The sequence below is a fragment of the Sinohyriopsis cumingii genome, chromosome 4 (genome assembly GCF_028554795.1).
Source record: "Sinohyriopsis cumingii isolate HCF-2022 chromosome 4, ASM2855479v2, whole genome shotgun sequence".
NCBI lineage: Eukaryota > Metazoa > Mollusca > Bivalvia > Unionida > Unionidae > Sinohyriopsis > Sinohyriopsis cumingii.
This window is the reverse complement of record NC_142964.1, coordinates 81,898,118-81,920,925: the sequence shown is the minus strand read 5'-3', so window position 1 is coordinate 81,920,925 and position 22,808 is coordinate 81,898,118. Positions and strand designations below refer to the sequence as shown.

The window sequence follows — 22,808 nt, the reverse complement described above, 5'->3', positions numbered from 1 at the left end:
CGCATGGCCTAATTATAAGGCCAATTCTACAAGATCCAATATGTTTCCATTCTTTTCTACACCACTGGACTTTTAAGAACTTCTTTACATACCCATCTAATAAAAGTGTTACTTTTCCCACCCCTTCCTTTCTCCCTTGTTGCAAGATGGAATACTTCAATGTCTGAAATTTGCAGGAATAGATTCTACACATTTCAGCAAGTGCAGCAAATTTTTTAAAGTATGTCCTCAGGGGACATAATTGTGTACATACTCCTAAAAAGGCAGACTTACATAATTTACATAATTCTCAGGCCCCATTTCAAAACACTCCCAAAACAAGCTCTACTGGGTTTTTAAAAAATTCCAGAAATTCAAGATAATATCGTTTCTTCATTTCCTGTCAAGCGTTGAAACCATTTCTAATATTCTTCAGCAATAACAAGATTTTCAAAATAGCTGCTGTGGTATACATATTGGCTGTCAGCTTGGCACCATTTCAATTTAGAAAAAAGACGACATCATTATTAGTCTTTTGATAAAAAGTGTATATCATAATGATCATACATTCAGGAGCAGTAATGACTACAAAATTTATAAGACAGTCATCACGGCAGCTATAATGGAGGTATGACTGGCACCATTTTCATTTAGGACCAACTAGGTATCATAAGAAGTATATTTCTGAAAACCCCATTTTAAAAATGGCTAATATGGTGGCCATAGTGAACATCAGATTAGCACCATTTTCATTTAAGACCAACTGGACATTATAAGAAGTCTTTTGGTCAAAACACCATGCCAGTATGACTTTCTGTTCAAGCAGAGTTGTGGTAACAAGATTTTTTAAGACTGCTAACATGGTGACCATATTGGATGATGGATAAGCACTATTTATATTTAGGATCAGCCAGACATCTGCAGACATCTTTTTAGTGAAACCTCCATGTTGATATGAACATCCATGTAGAAGGATCAGTGGTAAGATTTTCAAGATGGACATCATGGTGGTGATATTGTATGTCAGATCTGTACCATTTTCATTTAGTTTCTACTAGATACCACAAGAAGTCTTTTAGTGAAAACCACATGCTGATATGACAATCCATTCAGTATCATTATCAAGATTTTCATGATGGCCAGGAGCACACTTTTCATTTAAGACCAACTACACCATGAGATGAATGTGTGGATAAAGCTTCAAAGCAATCCTCCAAGTAGAGCAGGAGAAGTAGTGATAACAAACTTGTGACCATGGATGGCGTACAACAGCCAATGGACAAGAGACCATCCCATAATCTCTTCTACTCTCTGAGCTGTAGAGCTAAAAATCTTTGAACTTGTGTACATACCCATGAAAAGGTAGATTCACTCAATTGAAATGCTAATGAAAATGAATTTGGTGTAAACTTTTTTTCGTGCAGTAATTAAGTCATAATACAAATAACATAATTTAGCTGATCACTGTTTTAAGAGACAAATTGTGTGCTTCACTTGTGGTTCACTATAATTACTCCTCTCCCTTAATAACATGTGCACAATGGGGTTCAAAGACGTACACTGTGGCATAAGTATGGGTGCAAGTTACCAAAGAACCTCTGACAATTTAAGCGAGAGATGGATATTGAGTGTGTTTTAAGTGGTTGAATACTTGCCTATTAATAATCACATTTGGAATAATGGTAAATAAATACTATTTCATAATGAAGTTCTTCAAACTTTTTTATAAATTAACTTTATTTTCAATATATCCAATCTCTGACAGATCATTCAAAGCATTATTCCAAGTGGTTTCAACAAACAAATCAGTCAATTAAAATGTCAGTAATGCCTACTGGTGGAAGTACTTTAAAAAACAAAATACTGGCAAAAACACTGGACAATAGATCACTGCTTTTTGTGTGTGGATGCATTCTAGTGTTACTGTAGATTCAGAATAAAACAAGATTCTTTACTGAAAAAAAAGCAACATTTATTTAGAGAAACTAAAACATAAAGCTGCTGTATCAGTAAAATACTGTTATTTCATTACATGTTATAGAAAATTTCTGGGTGCTCCAGGTGGCAGAGTGGACTAAAGAGCTCACTTTTACCAATCACTGTCATCACAGCTCTGTCTGTGTGGGTTTGAGCCTTGAAAATGTGGGTATGTGAGAAAGATTGCCAGTAGCTTCCCATGGTTGATGGTTCTTCAAAACTTCTTCCTCCACCAGTTATGCTGGCTGTCCTATTCAGCCTTTCTTGTGCTAAAAAATGACATTAAACTCACAATCACAACAACAGAAAGTTTCAGCTCATCCTTGAGCGAACCGGTTGAGTGCCAATTCGTGACCTAAGTTCACCATAAATTTTGAAATTCACTTCTGCATAGTGAACCTTATGTGAAATTAGGCTTCTCATGCACACAGTTCACCTTTCAATTGACTCCTTTGATATTGCTGATCACATTTGCTAATGAGTATGAAAAACCACTGATTAAAGTTTGATATTTTAGTTACAGTGTCCATATAGTCAACCAAAATAAGCTGACATAACACATGACCATCAAATCTTATACAGGCAGGATTTGCATACCTTGTAACTACACCTGTCCATTACTTGATCAGATACAAGGATTAATTAACATGACAGTACAATGCAGGTCAATTTTTATTTGTAACTTATGCACCCAACACTTCTGCAAGTCAGTTGGTTCTTAATTAGGTTCTCACAGAAATGCTTGTGGACATCACTGTGATAGTCAATTGAGACTTTTTATCTTTGAATACAAGATGGTATATATTGCATTTATGATAATTACATTCAAACCCAATCAAAATAAAATTCACTGTTATTTAGTTTTTTTTAAGTAATACAACCAGTAGGCATTACTGACACTTTAATTGACTGATATTTTTGTCACAAAATCTTATTAACAGTATATTGAGAAAATATATTTTCCAAGAAAAACTACTACAAAATGTAATTTTTATTATGAATTACATGATGCCACATTTCCTGGCAATGATAAAACATGTAATATATGCAAGACAGTTCATACCAGTCGTCGTGTGGTAGTACATCTCTGTCCTGCAGTTCCAGCACAGGCAAACAATGCTGATCTAACCACCATGTCAAGATCTGCATCATCATTGACTACAAAATTGTACATTATTAAAAGTTTGATATCATTTAATTCAACTAAAGAAGGAGTTACAGCAGATATAAGAAGATTAAAAACACAAAAATATCTCAGTTCACTAACAATGTGAAAACTGGATCACCTCTTATATATTAATATTTCTTGTGTATTATATACAATAATAATAATTTTAATACATAGCTCTAATACAGCAGAAACTGTCTTAATCCCTAGCTTGCTTCACCCAAGTCTTGGATAAAATGAACCTTGTAGTTAATATCTCCAATTTGCTATAAAATAGCAAAAGTATCTTGACTGGAACATTATACATTTAACAGTGCTCTATGCAGGCACAAAACACACCAAACATAATGCATTAGCCATTGCTTTCTTGTTATACTATGACCATGACCTGTGACCTCTAGACCCGAGAATCTAAAGTTTTCTTTATCACTTCAAGTACATGTCATGCAGAATATATGAATAAGGAACTTATTCCAGAACAAAGTTTATCAGAGAATCACTAAGGTTGCACAACTGCCAGTACTTTGTACCGGCAAGGATGGAAAAAGTCGGTACAAGACAAATTTTACCGGTAGAAATGTTCATGAGGCAGTAAGCAGCAGGGAAGTTCTACAGACCAGACGGTTCCGCCAAAATAAAGCCTCCTACGAGAACTTTCTCCGTAGAAGCCTCAGAAAGCAAAAATAACGCTTCCTACGAAAATTAATTTGCGTAAATTCGTCCCCGAGTGCAATTTTTGTGTGCAAATTCAATGATTCTGGACAAAGATTGGGGGGGGGGGGAATTTATTCTGGTGTCGTGGACGTTTGTCAAGATTTGGCTGCGGATCTCATGAATAAATTTGATCAAGACCGATTCGATATCTACTACGCGGATCATGAAGATTAATCGTGATGAAACCATGCGGCGTTGCCTGAGCGCGGCTGAAGAAATTTTTGAATTTGTTTATGTCCATGTCGCCGTTACACCAGGTCTGGTGAATATTTCTCAGCGTGTGAGTATCGACGCCATTGAAAACCGACAAAATGTTACAATTGTCCCTAATTACCTTGGGAATCTGCGTGTATCGCTGTGTCACGTAAATAACATCGGTGTTCTTGTGTCTGCCACGCGAGAATATCCTAGCCGGGTTGGTTTGCTTGTCCAGCATAACATCATCGAAAACGACTAGGTTATTAACATCGCCATCTAAATTTTCCACTGATGGAGCTTCATTGATGTCTGTGATAAATTCGATTGTGCCCTCATCGGTATTGTCGCTAAATTCCTTTAGCACTTGATAACAACGCTGATCATCAACAGACGGCGCAACCAAATACAATTTGTCCCATTTTACCCATCGCATTATCAAATTTAGCAACAACTGCGTCTTTCCAGAACCAGACGGGCCAATGATTATCATTCTAATCGAATTTGGTAATATCGCATTATGTTTCACCTGCTCGCGTCGCTTCGTGGCTGAAAAATCAATTACATTCATGTTACTAGAATACATGGATCTATATTGTGTTAAGTGTCGCACTCGCACTGCTACGCTAAATCCAATCGAAATCGTCACACGCAACAACAGAAACGCAATTGCAGGAGAATGCGAAGTTTGCAAGACACGCAAGTTTAGATCTGTAAAAAAAAAAGTAGAACCGGAGGAGACATTGCCGCCTCCTTGTCAAATCTACCCGGAACTCCCTGGGCGAAATATCCCGGAGAGAAGCATCTACCAGGGTACAATTACTGCGGACCCGGAACAAGACTCGATATAAGACTCGACGATAATAACCAACCAAAGCAAGGTGAAGATCCAGTAAACGCCATCGATAACGCGTGTTACTACCACGATCTTGCGTATCGTAGCGGAGATTTACAACAAAGGCATCTCGCTGATATCAGGCTAATTCACGCACTAAACGCGATTCCTGACAAAAGTTTCAAAGAAAAATTGGCAACTTGGTTGATAAAAGGCGCAATGAAAGGTAAATTAGTACTCGGCGCTGGTAAATAATAATGGAGCAGATATATTATTCTCCGCGAGGATTCTGGCGAGGAAAATCAGCAATTGCCAAACTCGCTAAAGCCGCTAAAGTAAAACAATCCACCGCTGAATCGTGGTTATCGAAACAGGCAATTTGGCAAATATATCTTCCTCCGCCTAAGAAAATACCATATGCAAGTTTTACCGTCAGTGTCCCTAATGAAGTCCATCAGGCTGATCTTATGTTTCTTCCTTACGATACCATCGATGGAGTCACATACAAATATGTTCTGACAGTCGTTGATATCGCTAGCAGGTATAAAGAAGCCGAGCCATTATCGAATAAAACAGCAACGGAGATCGCTAAGGCGTTTAGCGAAATTTATTCCCGATCCCCGTTGACATGGCCGAAGCTTCTCCAGGTTGATCCAGGTCGAGAATTTCTTGGCGCGGTTACTTCACTGATGAAAAAGAATAATGTTAAAATCCGTCGCGGTATTGTAGGTGTTCATCACAATCAAGCTATCGTCGAAAGATTCAATAAAACGCTTGCAGAACGATTATTCGGATACCAGTACGCGCGTGAATTTATTCAGAATAATCGATCTCACGATTGGGTATCAAGATTGCCTCATGTGATTAACGCGCTAAATAACGAAGTAACTCGAACAATAGCAATGAAACCCACAATTGCAATTACAAAATCGAATATACCCCTAAAGCGAGATTCCACGATTCAGCCTGTACTAGGTAGTGTCACGGTCAGGTATTTGTACAAAGAGGGCGAAGCTGAAGGAGGCAGAAAAAGAGCAACCGATCCAAACTGGAGCGTTACAACACATAAAATATCCGCCGTAACAAGATCGTCAGGAAGACCAGCTATTTATATCCTAGATTCGTTAGCGCCACAACGCGGATTTACCAAGGAAGAATTACAAATAATACTCGAAGATACTCAACTACCGCCAGCGTCACTAAGATAATTTACTCGAATTCGTCCTAGTTGAGATAATTTTCTTACTCTCGACACGGCTAAATACACTAAATTTGACCAGGAAATTCTATCATCGACGATCCAGACCTGGCCATGCACTGTCAATCCCTGCGACGAATGTATCGTTGTTGCATATCCAAGTTTCCATGGCGATCTTTCTGCGTTTATCGTGTCATTGACAAGATTAATATCAACAAGAATAATATCATTCAGTACCAAGATCTTTTCCTCTCCGCATGGCAAAGTAACACTGATATTTTGTTTTCTGGTATCAGCGGGCCTGTAACACAACGGCACCTGCAACGTTGGAAATTTCTCGCAATGCAGCTTGAATAACATTTCCTGAATAATATCGCGAACAATTTTCCTGCTAGCAACGATTAGATGATCGGGACGCCACAAATTTAGAAAAATATCTATCGGAGTCTCGTTGATTATTCTTCTCATAACATCGCATTGAATTTTATTCGGTTGCAATCGAATTAATTTTTTGAATTTGGTCAGTAAAATATCATCGGATCTATAATCGGCGTCGATTTCCTCATAATAGTCAACGAAGTTCCTGAGCCACTCATGAGGAGATTCGCCATCAATAGGATCAGGCTGGCCATGATCTCCGCACATTATCACGGCGGTATTTTTCCCCTCCAGCCAGGTCAAGATCGATTTTAACGTGACTAAATTTACTGTGCAAATTTCGTCAAATATAATGATCTTGTTGATATATTTATTTCCCATGCGAGCCGAATCCCACAATCCACCGCTGTATTTGAAATAACTATGATATGTGCAAGAACTAACGCCGCGTTGTTTTATTTCTCGCGCTAATCTGTGAGTCGGAGTCAGCACGATCATATCGGAATTTGCAAATAAATTTATCGCTCGCGTTGTTTTACCGCTACCACCAGGACCATTCATGTAGACGAATTTGTTACGCGAAATCGGGTCAAATGCAGATGCAGCCGTCGAAGATTCTTCACATTTATCCCGATGAAATTTATCGCAATCTTCGACATCGGCGTCCTCACAGTAATCTAGGATATCCTCGTTTTTTATCCTCCAAGTTCCCCAAGAGCCATCGGTAATTAAATTCTCCAGCCTGTATTGGTATTTTTTATCGATATAAAACGAATCCGTTGCGACCCTTACCGCGATATCAGAAAATTTATTTATCATCGACAGTAAATTTATACTCACATAAGCGAGCATCGAAGACCGCAAATGAGTATACTGCGCTGATTCTCCATCAAGGTAGCTAATTACGGTACCTAACTTTGTTCCGTCAATGATAATATTTTCTCTGTTGCAGAATATCCCTTGCGATACCGTATCGGCGATAATAAAATCCATCTCGGCGTCATTGATAAATAATCTAGCGTGACGATGCTTGTGATCAACGGATCCCCCTTGAGTAAATTTGCCAATAATTTTCTTCCGATATCTTTCGCGTTTTCACAATCTGTCGGTAACCACACCTCAGTTTGTTTCCTGTATGATATAATTGCCTCGCTTACTGTCAACGATACTAACATCGACGAATCCAGCATATATCTCAACAACACCGTAGGGACCCAACGACGCTGCGATAAATGCCGACCAAACCAAATATAACAGATTTTATGTAAATTTTCAGCAAACTCGAATGAAGTGACATAAGCGAATCCGGTCATGACAAAATCTGGCAACGGTCCGTTAATTGCAACTCTTGTCATCTCGCTGGTGGGATGACCAAATTTAGCAAAATAATCCGCACAATCGCCATATCCGAGGAAACTTCCAGGATAGCACGCGCTCATGTCAACGGAGATCATATCTTCGAAATAATACTTGGTATTCCACAATCCGCCATGGCCGTATTCGATACAGCTAAGTTGAATATCAGCGAGATATTCGTTCCTCGTAGGTTTCCACGAATTTTTCTCTCTGGCAGCGTGAGCGGCAACAGACGGAACCGTAAAACAATTTGTCAGTAGCTGATCTGGATTTGACGAATATTTCACCGCGATATTTTTCATCGATTCATGTAATTTTTCATCACGGTAAATATCTCCGCGTGGCAAGATAAACTGATCATATTTTTCTTCGCTCGAGAATAACCAAACCGATATTGGATCAGACGCGGCTAATATTTTGATATATCTGAACATGGCATCGGAATTGTCCTTCGCAGCATCAACGGGATAAAATTTAACAACACGATCCCGCGGAAATATCATCACCGATTGCGACCACGCATGTGAATTGTGATCAACAATCTCGATTGGTGCTCCTCGAGATCTATACGGCGACGAGTATAATATTTCTCCCGATAGCGTTTTCACCGTGATTGGAAATTTAAGTTTCTTGCTCAACACAGCTACATCGTCAACAGATGCACCATCAGCAACGGTCCTCGCCCACGCGTTAATTTTATCCAACCTCAACTGGGTCAAACCGGATCCACGTCGAGCGTTTTTCATATGCTCGATAACGCGCTCGGCAATGCAATTTATCATCGGCGATTCTTTCATCGCAGGTAGATTTTTCATGTCAGGATTATTATTCAGCCGATAAATTCCATAAACAACAGCGCTGGATGGATACGCCCTAGCATAATAAGGACCATCGATTCCTAATAACAATCCTGGCTTGGAATTTTTATCAAGAACGACATTTTTCTTACCGCCACGCACGGGATCTCGTTTATCGCGAATAATCCAAGTATCGTCAGGCATTTGTGCGATAAATTTTATTCCAAAGATAAATCGCTCTTCTTTATGTTCGTTTTTTATGTGCTCGATTATTTTCTTGGCTCGCTCCAGATTCATCGTAGCATCAACAGAGTTAGTTTTCCATGTCGACCAAACATGAACAGCTCCATCATCGAAAAATTCTTTTTTGGCCCGATCAACCTCAGGAATGATATATTCTGCCTCATCAAGATCAAATGCATCCATGATTATATTTTAGACAAATGTTTAAATTATAATATGCATTGCAAATGGATAACAATCGGATCAACAAAATCATGTGATAAGTCCTGCAGAGGTGATTATTGTGGCGCTCACATATATGCAATTCGACGTGGTAGCAAAGGACCACAGCGATGTTTAGTTTGCCAAGTTGGCACTCGAGGAAAGACACGGTTGTGTTTGTCCTGTGGAGGGAAAAATTATCGGGAATTACGAAGATATTACGAAAAGAGATCCTCGTCGGTAATAACCTGCGAAGAAGACTATATTAATCGATTCAAGGCAAATAACAATTTAGACAAATACAATATCATATATGGATCTGAAATCAACGATTCCTGCAACGACAATCACACACGAGTTTAAATCACACCCAACCATCGAGGGGTACGAAGCATCATCGGATGGTATTGTCAGACATATCAAAACAAGAAATCAAGTCGGTATAATTGGTAAACACGGATATCTCAGATTTACCATCAACAAAACCAAAAAACAAAGAGGCATGAGTTATTCATGTCACAAATTTATATTCGAATGTTTTCGCGGACCAGTAGAAATTGGACTTGTTATCGATCACATCGATGGAAATAAAACAAATAATAAACTTTCCAATCTCCGAGCAGTGACTCCGAGTGAAAATTCAAGATTTGGTAATACCGGTGGCGGACGGCGACCACCTAAGGCGGTTAAATCGGTAAATCGAAAAACAGGCATGGAGCTTGTATTTGAGTCGATGGGCGCCGCTGCAAAATATTTTAGTATTAGTCCAGCATCGGTGCAGCGTGCGACAGAAAGAATAATCAACGCGACGTTTTCATATGATCTCGATGCGTGGATCGAATTTTATTATATTCCGATAATATTTGATTCGGAAAGTGAGGACGAAGAATAATTGAATATTACAGGATTTATATATGGACGAACAGAATATAAATAACATCATCGAAGCTATCGATGACCTGAGAAAAAAAAATATAAATCTTCCCTCGGAGTTGGACGCGAATAAAATCCGATCCGAATTCGAGACGATTGTTCAGGGAAAACTCGAATATAAATACACGCTACCGTCAGAATACAAATTCATAAAAAAGATCCAGATTGCGATGTACCAATCACTTGCGACAGTCAGCGATGATCAAATCGAGGATTTTGTTAAATTATCGACGTTGGTTGAGAAAGCTAGGTTGATTTTATCGGATGCATATGAATCAAGAAAAATTACAAGCTCGCGCGTCAGACAGCTGAAAAAGCTTGTCGATGAGAGCAAAATTAGGGAATCTTGAAGATTTCCACAAAAAAAAAACAAAAATTAAAAAAATATATTAATTTTGAAATTTTTCCTGGTTTTTATTTATTTTTTTGGCCCATTTTTCCCTGGCAGACAGATTCAGGAATCGAGGATTCCCTAATTAAGAATCTGTGATTTTTACGATTTTACCAGCAGATTGATACTTATCATTTCTCCGCGTATATCAAGCAAATTTCCGTTCTGATCTGTTAGTTTGAAATTTATCCTCAACAACAACCGATTATGACATCGCAGGTAAAACGGATTCACTGGTTCTTTTATTATCAAATAACCAGGAGAAGCGCTAGGTGAAAACGAATACAAGATAAATCCCTGCTGCGCTTGATTTGACTCTGACGAATCAACATTGTAGCTACCCTCGACAACATCCGCGTGAAGATAAATCGCGATAACTTCCGTTATATTAACGATACCCGGCGATATATGCCGTCCACCTTTGGTCGGGTCATTATTGTGTTTGAGAATCGATTCTGATTGTACTTTTTTAGTCCACGCGGCATGTAATTTCGGAAATAAATCATCGATGGTATCAGTGACGGATTTTCTCATTTCATCAACATCATAATCGGGAAATTTGAAATTTGGTAGCGTTTCCTCGGTTAATCCAAATACTCTCATGAATTTTTGTTTTTCTCCTGAATTTTTGATCAACTCGAATTTGCTAATAGGAAGAACATAATCGGCAATTGATATATCGTCGATTATCGCCCGAATGAACATACCGTGATAATATTCAATATCATTCGCAAGTTGATTTAAAATCTTCACGCGTTCGATAATTTCGCTACATGAGCCTGATTTATTTAAGATGCATTCATGAAATGATTCCCGCAATAAATTTAATTGTAATTTATGTTCTTGAATAAATTCGTCGAGGGTTCTTCTTACCAAGATACCGTCTATGGGGGCTATTATCCTGTTAATGTTGGTAGCGTCGAAGATTTTCACACCGGGGGGAATTTTAGGAAGAGGCAACCACGAGAGAATTCTTTCGTTAATAAAAGTAAAAGCGAACATTACCAGGTTAAATTTGTGGTTATTTATGAGGTTGATGGCGCTGTGGATCAGAGGCTTGTGTTTGTTATCTTCCCTCCATACTTCGTCGGTGGTAAAATCTGATTTTTTTGGTTCCGGTAGTTCTGGAGGAGCTTCCTCGTGCCAACCTGGAATAATAAAATCTGGTTTTTCTGGTTTTGCCAGAGGTGCGATTTTGGGCCAACCTAGCACGGTCCTAATCGATGATTGGTAAATATCTACCATGTACGGCGATTTCACTTCTATCATCGACGATAGAGTTGGATCATGCGAGGATATCTTTATTCCCGGAGTAGCATCGCCGGTTATATTTGATATTCTGGTGGTAAACTCCTTATCCAGCTGATCAATTTCGTAACTGCCTGTTGGTATGCCAACGACGATCCAATCGGGCGTTCCATCAGGGCGGTTTTTATTGGCAAAAACAAGCGAATTATTTGACATCACTTTACCAAAAGATTTCGATCTAACATTGGGCCAGCTGTTGTAGACACGCAATTGTGTTAACGCAATTTCATTGACGCTGATTGGTGTTGGAAAATTAATGCTAAATTCTGGCTTGGTTGAACTTAGCGATATCAGTGTTGTTGTCGGCGGAGTCGTGTTTGTCACGATCTGGGCTAGTTCGGACATTATTAATATTCATTTGTTCAATCTCCGAGTAAATACTTATCATCGAAGAAAATTCTAGATCGGAGATAACGCCATCGTTGAGACTCTCGGAAAGCAGCGATGATAATTCTGAATACGCGCCGTTGACCTGGGATAGTTTATTCTTGTACAATGATAATTTCTCACTTGTGCACGATGAGATTTTTTTCGCGATGATATTGAGAACACCAGCGATTGTCGTTGTTGATGAAATTATGATCGTTGCAACGATTGGCGCGATTGTTGTTACTGCGGATAAGATTATTCCTGCGCCGGCGATTATTGCACTTACCGCGTACACAGCAACATCGATGGCAACTAATCTACGCTGGTATTTTTTTATTTTTGTTTGATATTCGTCTAGGAGTTTTTTTAGCGAATCCTGCCATGAACGCGCCTGATTGTAACGGTAATCGGATGCGGTCATTTATTAATCTACGATAACAATTACGGATTACTGCGTATATTCGGATAAATATTCGAAAAATATAGCATAATACACTGGTCCCATGTTGGTTCTATCTGGTGGTTCTAGCACAAATGTGACCTCGTAACCTGCGGCCATAATGTAATTAAAATTTTCGTCGAAAGTGCCACGCGAGGCTATTATTTTAAATTTTGACATAGCTTGAAGAAATATTCGATATACTCCAGTAATTGGCGGGGTAAATTTAAATATGTTATTCTCGGGTGTCCATGCGCCCTTTTGTGTCTCTACCATAAATGGCACACGGCATTGTAGATTTTTTGTTTCTACCTCCGCTGGTATCGAAATACGCGCTAATCTTCCAAGGTTCATTGACGATATTTTTGTGTTGATATCGTTAATTTTTGTAGATGCGTCGAGAAGATCCTCGTTGACTTTTTTTATTTTCTCATCTGTCGATTCACGCGCCGCGTTAAACCCCTTAGTAAATTCGGGAATAACAAGTTCGCTGAGTTTATTAATTTCCTCGCTGATTTTTTTGTTGAGATCGTCGATTGATGTTTTCTGACCCATCGAGATATTTATCTTGGTAATTTCCTCGTTGATGGATTTTACTCTCTCGATGAGATCGCTGTGTGTAGTTGAGGAGGTATCGATGAATTTTTTTATATCCTCGTCGAGTTTTTTACTGAGATTTTTTGATACCTCCTCGAGTTTTTTAAGATCATTATTTAGCTTGTTAAATCTTTTTGTTATTTTTTCCTGGAAATCATCCTGTGATGCCTTATCGGACTTTGGAAGCATCGCCGCTGATAACTCGCTATTTTTTTGTTTTATATCCACGAGATCGGCCTTTGGTGGAAACTCCGCGATATTATCGTTAATATCAGCGATAGATTTTAATACCATCTCCGATTGGCGAGTAAACTGACTAATGTGATCATTATATTCGTCTCGCTTGATTATATCAGCTATTTTCACGTTGCTGGTGTGTAATCTTCCCTCGGTATTTTGAAAAACAGCAACTTCGCCAGGATCTACCTCTGACAGCGATAGGAGCGTCGATGATTCTCATTCTGCCGCTGATGCCTTCCAGGTTCATTGTTCTATCGCTGAGAATAACCGCGATAGCTTTTGCCCGTCCGTTTGTGTTAATTCTGGCTTTGAAGTGAATATCGACAACGGATTGTTTTACCAAGTCGAGATGTTCCAAGGAAAAGTAATAGATGGGGTAGCGAGTATTAAAATCCAACTGTGATATTTGCAATCCAGTATCGATATTTTGATCGCGACCCATGAAACTTAGCAATCGATGATACGCGCGTGCCGTAGAATAGTTGGCAAAATCAATTGATATTTCCTCGGATGGTTCCTGTTGGCCGTTTATTCTCAATGAAACGTTTGTTGCCTCAAATTGATCGAATATCATATGACTGTGATTTTGATCGTATCTATCCGCAGATTGAAGGGCAACAAAGATGTGTCTAGGTGCTGAAACACCCTGTTGTGACGCAATTCTCCAGGTAAATATTCCGTTAATATTATCAATTTCGAAGGAGTCAGTCATAGTTGTCAGCCAGGACATGACGGATTTTCCGCCTTGATTCATGAATGATAATAATTTTTCTTCCTCGAGTATCGATGGAGTTATCGCTGGCATCCACAAGGTAAATTTGATCAGTACAACTTTACCAGCATCACCAGGATCTCGCCAGATGGCTCTGTCATTGCCCGCGGGGTCTCGAAAGAAGGAGATCGTATGTTTTGCTCCGTAAATAACTTTTCTGAAATGCCTGCAAAATCCAAAAATGTGAGATAGTGGAATTGCACAGGAAAATCTTCGTTCACCCCCATTTAGCATATTCCTTCGCGTGTGAAATCCAAGATTGTAATTGATATTAGGGCCAAGCACTACAGGGACGTTGGTGGCGTGAGCATTACCAGCGAGATTTTGTGGTCTGCCGATATCATACGGTGAATGTTCAGGGTCATTGGAATTATCATTGGCGAACATCATACTAGGACCGGCTGACCTGGTAAAATCATCCGAGTATCTCGCTAGGCCTATAATCGTCGTTGCTATATCAACGTTGTCCGTGATTGACTCAATTTCTCTTCCATCGATCATGTAAGTGGCACTCTTGAATAATGCCATGATACCGTTGTTGACAAACCCAACACCATAATCTGCATCGTAGTTGGTATCATCGTTTTTTACAATTTTCCCAACAAATTCGATATACGCCTCAGATGGAAGAAAATATCTTGTTGTATCGTGGACTTGAATTTCCTTGCGATTAGGTGCATTTGGATCAATTGCGTCGTACGAGAAATACTGGAAATCTCGCACGGATGTGTCTCTACCTACAGGCTCGTCCATGTCGAACACTTCGTTTGACACTTGTGCGAACATTTATTATTAAGAATATCATCTAAAACGAAGACCACCGCCTGAAATGAAACTTGTATTTGCAACTTCCTGCGCTAGATTTGTCTTAGCAACTTCTTGTGCTAGGTCATTTATTTTTTTATTTGCTGCGTCGTTTATGGCTTTGCTGATCTCGGGTGGCATTTCACTGGTGCTAGGTAATTTAACTGGTTGTTTTTTTACGCGTTAAATTTAATATTTTATTTTTGACAGCATTGAAGCCTTTGCTGGCCAAATTACCGATACCAGAAATGGCAGTCTCGCCGATCTTTCCTATTGCTTTTGACGCGAATTGCTTGATCGTGGGTCCGATTTTAGGTATTATTCGCGTAACGAGACTTCCAATGATATCGCCGAATCCATTGCCGTGGATATATTTGTATACGGGCAATCGAGAGTTTACTACGCGGACCTGTTTAGGTCTGCGTTGATGCTTGTGAACAATCATGTTATTTCAATTATGTTGTTTTAATCGATGAGTTCATCGACGAACTCCTTATAAATGTTAGAATTGATGATGCCACCGCGGAATAATCGCTGACAAATATCTGAGGCCTCGTTGATTATTTCACGAGAGTTATTTCCGGCTCGTTTTCCTCCGATTAATACCTCAAGGCGAGACACGTCATTGACAACACTGTCAGGGCAAATGGTATATCCGCTTCCTGTCTTTGGTTCTGGTTCTTCTGACGATGGCCCTGGCGAATCAGACGACAGTGGTGAATATATTTCTCTTTCTGGGTAAGGTGGGGGGGTACTCCTGAGTTCCGTACCCTCGCGATGGATATCCCATCTTAATGGTTTTTCGATGAGGTCCTTCCAGTTTGTCGGATGACTCGATAACAAGAGGGGGTCAATTGTAATAAGCTCGGGCCTAAGTAAATGGCTTTTTCTCTCTGCCGGTTTTATTAATGATTTGTATTTATTAACTTCCAATAAAAATCTTTGAAAATTTTCATCAGAATAATTTATCGGTTTTCCTAAACTACCAAAATAAATTATCGCCTGCCAATCCATATCTTCGATTTTATCAACAGCAATATCTTTTTTCAAAAAGAATTTTTTATTGTCCGGAGAATCATCCGCAGCAAACATAATTCTTGAATTATCGTCATTGATTAAATATATTCTGTCTTTGTTCAAATAATTATCAGCGGATATTCTAGGATCAATTACTAACGAACCATTGTACACAGATGGTTTATATTCGGGTGCAACTATCGGTTCCAGTTCACTCTGATCTTGTTTCTTTTTTGATTTTCTCTCCTTTTTCTGAGGTGGAATTCTTTCTTTTGGTCTAGCTCCTAATTCCTGTGGTTGAATATCTTCTTCCTGTGGTTGAATATCTTCTTCCTGTGGTATTACTTTTCTCCTCCGTGTTTTAGCTTTTTCTTCCTTTTCCTGTTGTCTTTTTTCTTTCGCTTGCTGTTTTGTATCTTCCGCTAGTTGCTTATTATAATTATATCTATCGTCTGCTGCTTCTAAAAGTCTTCTAAAAGATGGATCCCTTTCACTCGCCTGTGTTTTTCCAGAGTAAACTTTATATAACATACCATACCAATTATTACGACTTGGATATCTTCTTTTTCCTATTTCAGTCAAATATTCATTTCGAACGCTAAACATATCTTCCGCAAATTGACCAAATTGATCTATACTATACAGCGTAGATAGCGGTCGTGATATTATTTCCCATCCCTCATCGGTGAAATTCTCTCTTAAATTATCGATATTAAACTTCCTCTTTCCTAATCCAAGTTTTCCCAATCCGGGTTTTCCCTTACTACTTATTTTATAAGCAATTGCAGGTTGCTTTTGTTGTTGTGCTGCTATTGCTAATCGGGCCGGTAATGTTCGTGATTGTTCCTCAATACCTTTCAACATGGGAAAAATTCCCTTTTTCTTGGTATCTGGATCTTTTTCGTCACCAAATACAACCTGCTCGATTGTTCCGGTCACTGGCTTCAACCATTTCGATGATACCTCGGCAATTCCATGTTGCACATCTTCGTAACCACGAACATTTCTCTTAAATAATTGTTTTGCTGGAATAAGCTTCTTTAGTGCAGCTAATTGCTCTCGCGCTAATCTGGCAGAATGAGGTTCTCCAACTGTGCTAGCTTTCGGACTCATATTATTTTCAAGTATATTATTTTAATGCGACGTAAAATTAGGATCCGCAGCCAAATCTTGACAAACTACACTGACACCAGAATAAATTTCCCACCCACCCCCAAAATCTTTGTCCAGAATCATTGATTTTGCACACAAAAATTGCACTCGGGGACGAATTTACGCAAATTAATTTTCGTGGGAAGCTTTATTTCTGCTTTCTGAGGCTTCTACGGAGAAAGTTCTCGTAGGAGGCTTTATTTTGGCGGAACCGTCTGGTCTGTAGAACTTCCCTGCTGCTGGCAGTACCATCAATGCATGGTTTATCATTTGCATAAATTTGAAAAAATTATGTTGGAAGAAAATAAAATGAATGCATTTATGACCTTTACAGGAGCTGCATTAATTCCAGACAATGTCACAAGTCAACATCACAACAGTAATGAAATTTCTAGTCAGAGTTTCCTCTGACCCTTAAAACCCCATTTTAGATATTTTGACACTAGTGTTAGGGTGTGGGGTCAAAGTCAATTACCTATGGAAAAGTTGGAATTTGTTGCCACAGCATGCATAGGGTAGCCACTAATTAGCAAGCCTAACAAACTTAAATGACCTTAAATCAGGCCATACCTGCATGAAATTGATAGAAGATGAAATTACAAGAATAACATTTATGTCTTTATACCACTGAGAAAAGAGAGAAAACTACAGCATTCATGAAATTTTACCTGGTACTTGCCATTTGCATGGCTAGTCACATGATTCAACAAATATTGCAAATTACATTGTCCATGACATCAGAGGTCCAATATAATGTGATATCAACAATAAATCTCTTTCTAATGTTGTTCCACAAAAATATTCTAAAATATTAAATGAAAGTCATACATTGTTTATAAAAGGAACTAAAGCATACATAATTCTCAACATATTTATTGGGAGAATAATGACAATAAACCTGTTGCAGCAACCTGGAGAAAACCAGGTTCATCAAGCAGAGAACACATGCCAATGCAGTAGCTATACTATATACCAACAAAAACATCATCGACACATGCTCTATGCTTCATGAATCTGGCTTTCTCAAGGTGGTGGCAAATTCCAACTTTTCAATAACCATTTGGCTCTGACCCCACATTCCAAAAATAAATGTCAAAATAATTAAAATGGGGTGGGAAAGGTAATAGGAAACTCAGTCTATGAAACTCAGTCTATGTAATGCATCTCACCAACTTATTCCACACACAATTAACAACTTGGGTTCAGATTCAATGATAAAATCAACAGCAAAAAATGTTTAATTGTGGTGGCTTCGTTCGAGTGAAAGCCTATTGCATGGCTTAAGGATCACATGACTTACAATCATCCATAAATGGAAAGTGGCAAAATCTAAGCCGGCTTCTCTGCAAACAACCTAGTTATAATTTGTTTTGAACAAAAAGAAATAAAAGCTTGCATTAACATCAATGAAGCAGAAATAGGAGTGGTTTAATGTTTATTTTTTCATTCAGCAGCAATTATTAACACGCTACATCACTGGAAGGAGAGTTGGCTTATCTCTTTGATGGCTTCAGGCATTGTTTTGACTGCAACTACACATAATGAGGTTGACTTCTAGGCTTGTTAAGCTGCAGCAGCAAGCAAATATAATGTTTCCATAATTTGATAACCATAGGAACAATAGCCCCAACTGCAAGCTGTCCATTTCAACAGACTGAAGAGGCAGAATTATATCGTATGTATTTACCACCTGAATCCATCAGAGATAAGCCAATTCTACTTCTGGTGCTGTGTTCCTGTTGTCAATCACTGATCAAAGTCTGCATTCATATGCGACTACAGTTGTATAAAAATAACAGATCAACTTCTGACAAGCTTTGATGTTGAGACAGTTAACTTCAAAGACTTAAACATGCTTTATATACCAATATACTCTTTTTTCCTGGTACAGGGACAAATTTTACAGATAAAAGCTGCCAAATACCAGTGTAATGAAATCTTTGAAGTTTACTGAGCAAGTACTATTTTTCTTTGAGCAACATTTACTTTGGCATTTGAACTTCTGACCCCCAAATCAACAAGCCTCTTCCATACCTCAAAAGCAAGTCTTCACAATCATTGGTCAAACTACATAATGTAGAACAAAAGTCATTATGCAAATATCATTTATCTTCTTTCAGCCGCAATGACTCTGATCTTTGTCCCCAAAATCAATAGACTTCTTTACTGAGCATGTCAAGTCATCCTCTAATCTCTGGTGATGTTACATAATCAATATCTTACACTTGCGTGCAAAACCATTGTTCTTCTTTCAGTGACCTTGTCCTTTGACATTTTGATCCCAAACATTAATAAGTTGCTTCCTCACCTCAAGTGCAAGTCAGCTACAAAGTGTGGTGCAAATATGTCACACAAAACTAATGTTATTATGTGGAACCAATCCAATTCTTTGAGTTTGTGACCTAGACCTTTTTTAACTTTTGACTGCCAATGACTGGGTTCTGTGTATGACCCCAAAATGCAAGCCATCCACAAAGTTTGATAACTGCTGATAGTGGACAACAAGTTATTGTGCAGAAACCATTTTTATTCTTTCAGTCAGTGACACTGACCTTTGACCTTTCAAATCCAAAATCAAAAGATTTCTAACACCAAATGCAAAACATTTACAAAGTTTGATAACTATAGATAGTTGACTACTTCAGTTATTGTGCAAAAACAAACTTGGAAACAGATGGTCAAATGGACATCAACATAACACAGATGTTGCAGTCTCTGGTCAGCATATACAAATCTGTAAATCTATTGTCTTTCCTGTTGACCCAAAAATATAACTATAACTTTTAACATTTTGACAAAACGATTCAATAGGCTGTTCCAGATCCTAATGAACCTAAATAGTCTTGTTAAACTGACATAACAAATTTCAATCAAAGCTAATTCATGAAAATACTACACACTGCCTGGTCTACCTAGATAAATATATTGCTGCATCCAGGAATTTACAAGAAATGTGAAACTCCACTCAACCCCTCCCAATATGGATTTTGATGCACCCCATTCTAATTACAGTATATTTCAACACAAAAGATGGGCCTGGGGTGTCCAAGTAATCTAATGTGCTTGCCTTTACAGATCACTCATATTTCACCTCTGTCTGAGTGAATTCAAGTCTCGATTCAACCAACATAGGTATGAGAGGAAGCATGCCAGTAGCTTCAACAGGTGGGTGGTTCTCCCTGGCATCTTCATCACCACATATACTGGCCACCAGGTACAGCCTTTCATATGCTGAAAGGGGTGTTAAACCCCACAAAACCAAACCAATCTATACAAAGAGGGATGAGACTGTTTGAATATACTGCATTCTGATTGCAATCTTTGTGCACTATTATGCATGTATATTTATTTCTTTTGCACAACTTCTCCTCTCCCTCTTTAAACGTATTTGCACAAGTTGCTCAAAGAATGGGAGAAATCTGGAATCACCCTTGCCTGGATGCAACACTGTGAATGTGTAACTCTAAATCGAATGTAAATAATTCTTCAGAGATTTAAAAACTGCACAACTTACCAAGGATAGCATTGTTTCCACCAAGTTCCAGTAAGAACTTTCCTTAAAAAGAATCAACAAAGAACTGAGTTTCAGACAACAATAATTTCATTTCAAAAAATTAAACTTTAAATCTCAAAGTCTAACTAATCAAGAAATGCTAATAAAATACTAAAATCATAAATTTAATTACTCAACAATGAATTTTAATATCAAAACTTACAGGAATTTCATTTACAGACTAAGAATGCATTTTGAAGACTCTACAGTATTCCATAATAATGAAACTACATATATGCAGAATCATCTTTGCTAACCACGGTTCCAATGTGATAACCCTATCTACACCTTGGCATATCAACCAGATATTTCTGTGCTTCGGGTCTGTGAATTTCATTTGATGCAGAGGCAAGCCAATGCATACAATCAAAAGTAAGTTGTTCAAATTTGAACACTGTTCTTACATTATTGAGACAAGGGGAGCACACAACTTGAATGGATTGATAAATAAACAATTTTCCAGTGCCGGTCCATGTTTGCACAAATACCTTACACTCAAGATACACCTGTAATGGCTTCCCTCTGGTACATAGTCATACTTTTGATGTTAAACTTCCAAAGTATCCATTTTAGGTCAATTGCCCCCACCATTTTCAGAGAATGTACAATGTTACCATGCTATTGGTTAGTTTGCATTACACACTAAACGAGGCAACTCATGAAATCCAACAGATGTCGCTAAGACAATGCATCAACACATCTGTTCAATCTGCCAACCTTAGCTAGCGAAGATGATGCAAAATGTGCATACATAAATACATTTAAACATGGTAAATATATTTGACACATAAATAAGTTTAAACATGGTATATATATTTGCACACACAAATACATTTAAACACGGTAGATGTACTTGCATACATAAATACATTTGAACATGGTCAATATATTTGCATACATAAATACATTTAAACATGGTAGGTGTACTTGCATGCATAAATACATTTAAACATAGTAGATGTGAAGCCTGTTGCTATGATATTAATTCATTTATTTTAGTAAGAATCAATTTTCATGGTTTAAAAAAAAACAACCTTATACTTTAGTACTTTTAAATTCATGGCTTGGGGAATGGGCCTTATCTTTATTACTGAAAGATTCTTTTTTTTTTTGACTCGCTGAAGCTTTAAAATCCACAAAATTTGATACCACATGCAAAATAATGAATTCAATGTATTTTGTATGGACCAGCATTTATAACACACCTTTTAACCTTCTGTCACTAGCAATATGATTTTCATGGCAAGGTTACCTTTTCTCATAATTTTCACGACTCTTTCATCAGACACCAGCCGAGTCGTGATATTCTTACTCTGAAGTCAGCCACTACACACATTACCCTTCTGACCTGATTCAACAATGGTCAATTAGGAAATACACAAGACACTGGTCGACAACTTCGATGCTAAGATTTTTTGTTCCATTTGGTACCAACATTTCAAAATAACATTAACTTCTGAATGATAATGTTTATTTTTTGTCAAGAAACTAAACACTATAAAACGTGACAAAATGAATATGGAGTGTAATATAGCCTGTCAAATCCAACAAGATTAAAAATAATTGAGGTGAGGAGGCAGGGATTTTCTTAGTGCATAGAATATGTCTTAAAATGCTTAAATTAGAATTCAAACACGTGATGAGGATTATTTTCAAAACATAAAAGATTCTGTTTAATGAAACCACTAAAGATCTGATAACATACTAAAAAGAGACTTGAATTTACTAAGTATGATACCTCTCTTTATGCAGAATAAATAAACTGGGTAGATTGTGAAAGGTGAATGAGACAATATTGCTGCAGTAATTGAAATGAACACACAGACAATATCTGCCATAACACTAGAATTAATCCCAAAAGGTTCAAAATAATCAGGAAATAATTTGGATTTATGACTTTTGAAGCTCAAACCTCCCCTACCAGCACAAAATGCAAGTACAATTAGAGATCTGTGTTAATGGACAGAGTAATTTCACACTATCCAACCGACATTAAATTAAAAAAATTATATTTTGCTGCCAACTGTGTTTTAATTCATGTATCATATAAAAGTTGCTATGATAATTGGGTCATAAAGATGGTGTAATACAAGCAACTTGATAATAAAACAGTACTTGCTCGACAGTATTGTGGTAAGTGTGATGGAACGGAAGAACATACTATACCAAATGAAGTGTGGCAAGTATCATGA

The 22,808-nt window shown here is 37.9% G+C and overlaps 1 protein-coding gene across 1 annotated transcript in view; it reads right to left on the bottom strand.

Annotated features, from left to right (window-relative positions):
- LOC149801545 (alpha-aminoadipic semialdehyde dehydrogenase-like) overlaps positions 1–22,808 on the bottom strand; it is a 144,645-nt gene that overhangs the window by 49,425 nt on the left and 72,412 nt on the right. The window contains exons 11-12 of the mRNA XM_089955745.1: positions 20,578–20,619; positions 3,020–3,114 (exon numbers count right to left, since the gene is read on the bottom strand). Coding sequence (XP_089811871.1) covers positions 3,020–3,114; positions 20,578–20,619 — 137 coding nt within the window. The remainder of the gene's footprint in view (positions 1–3,019; positions 3,115–20,577; positions 20,620–22,808) is intronic.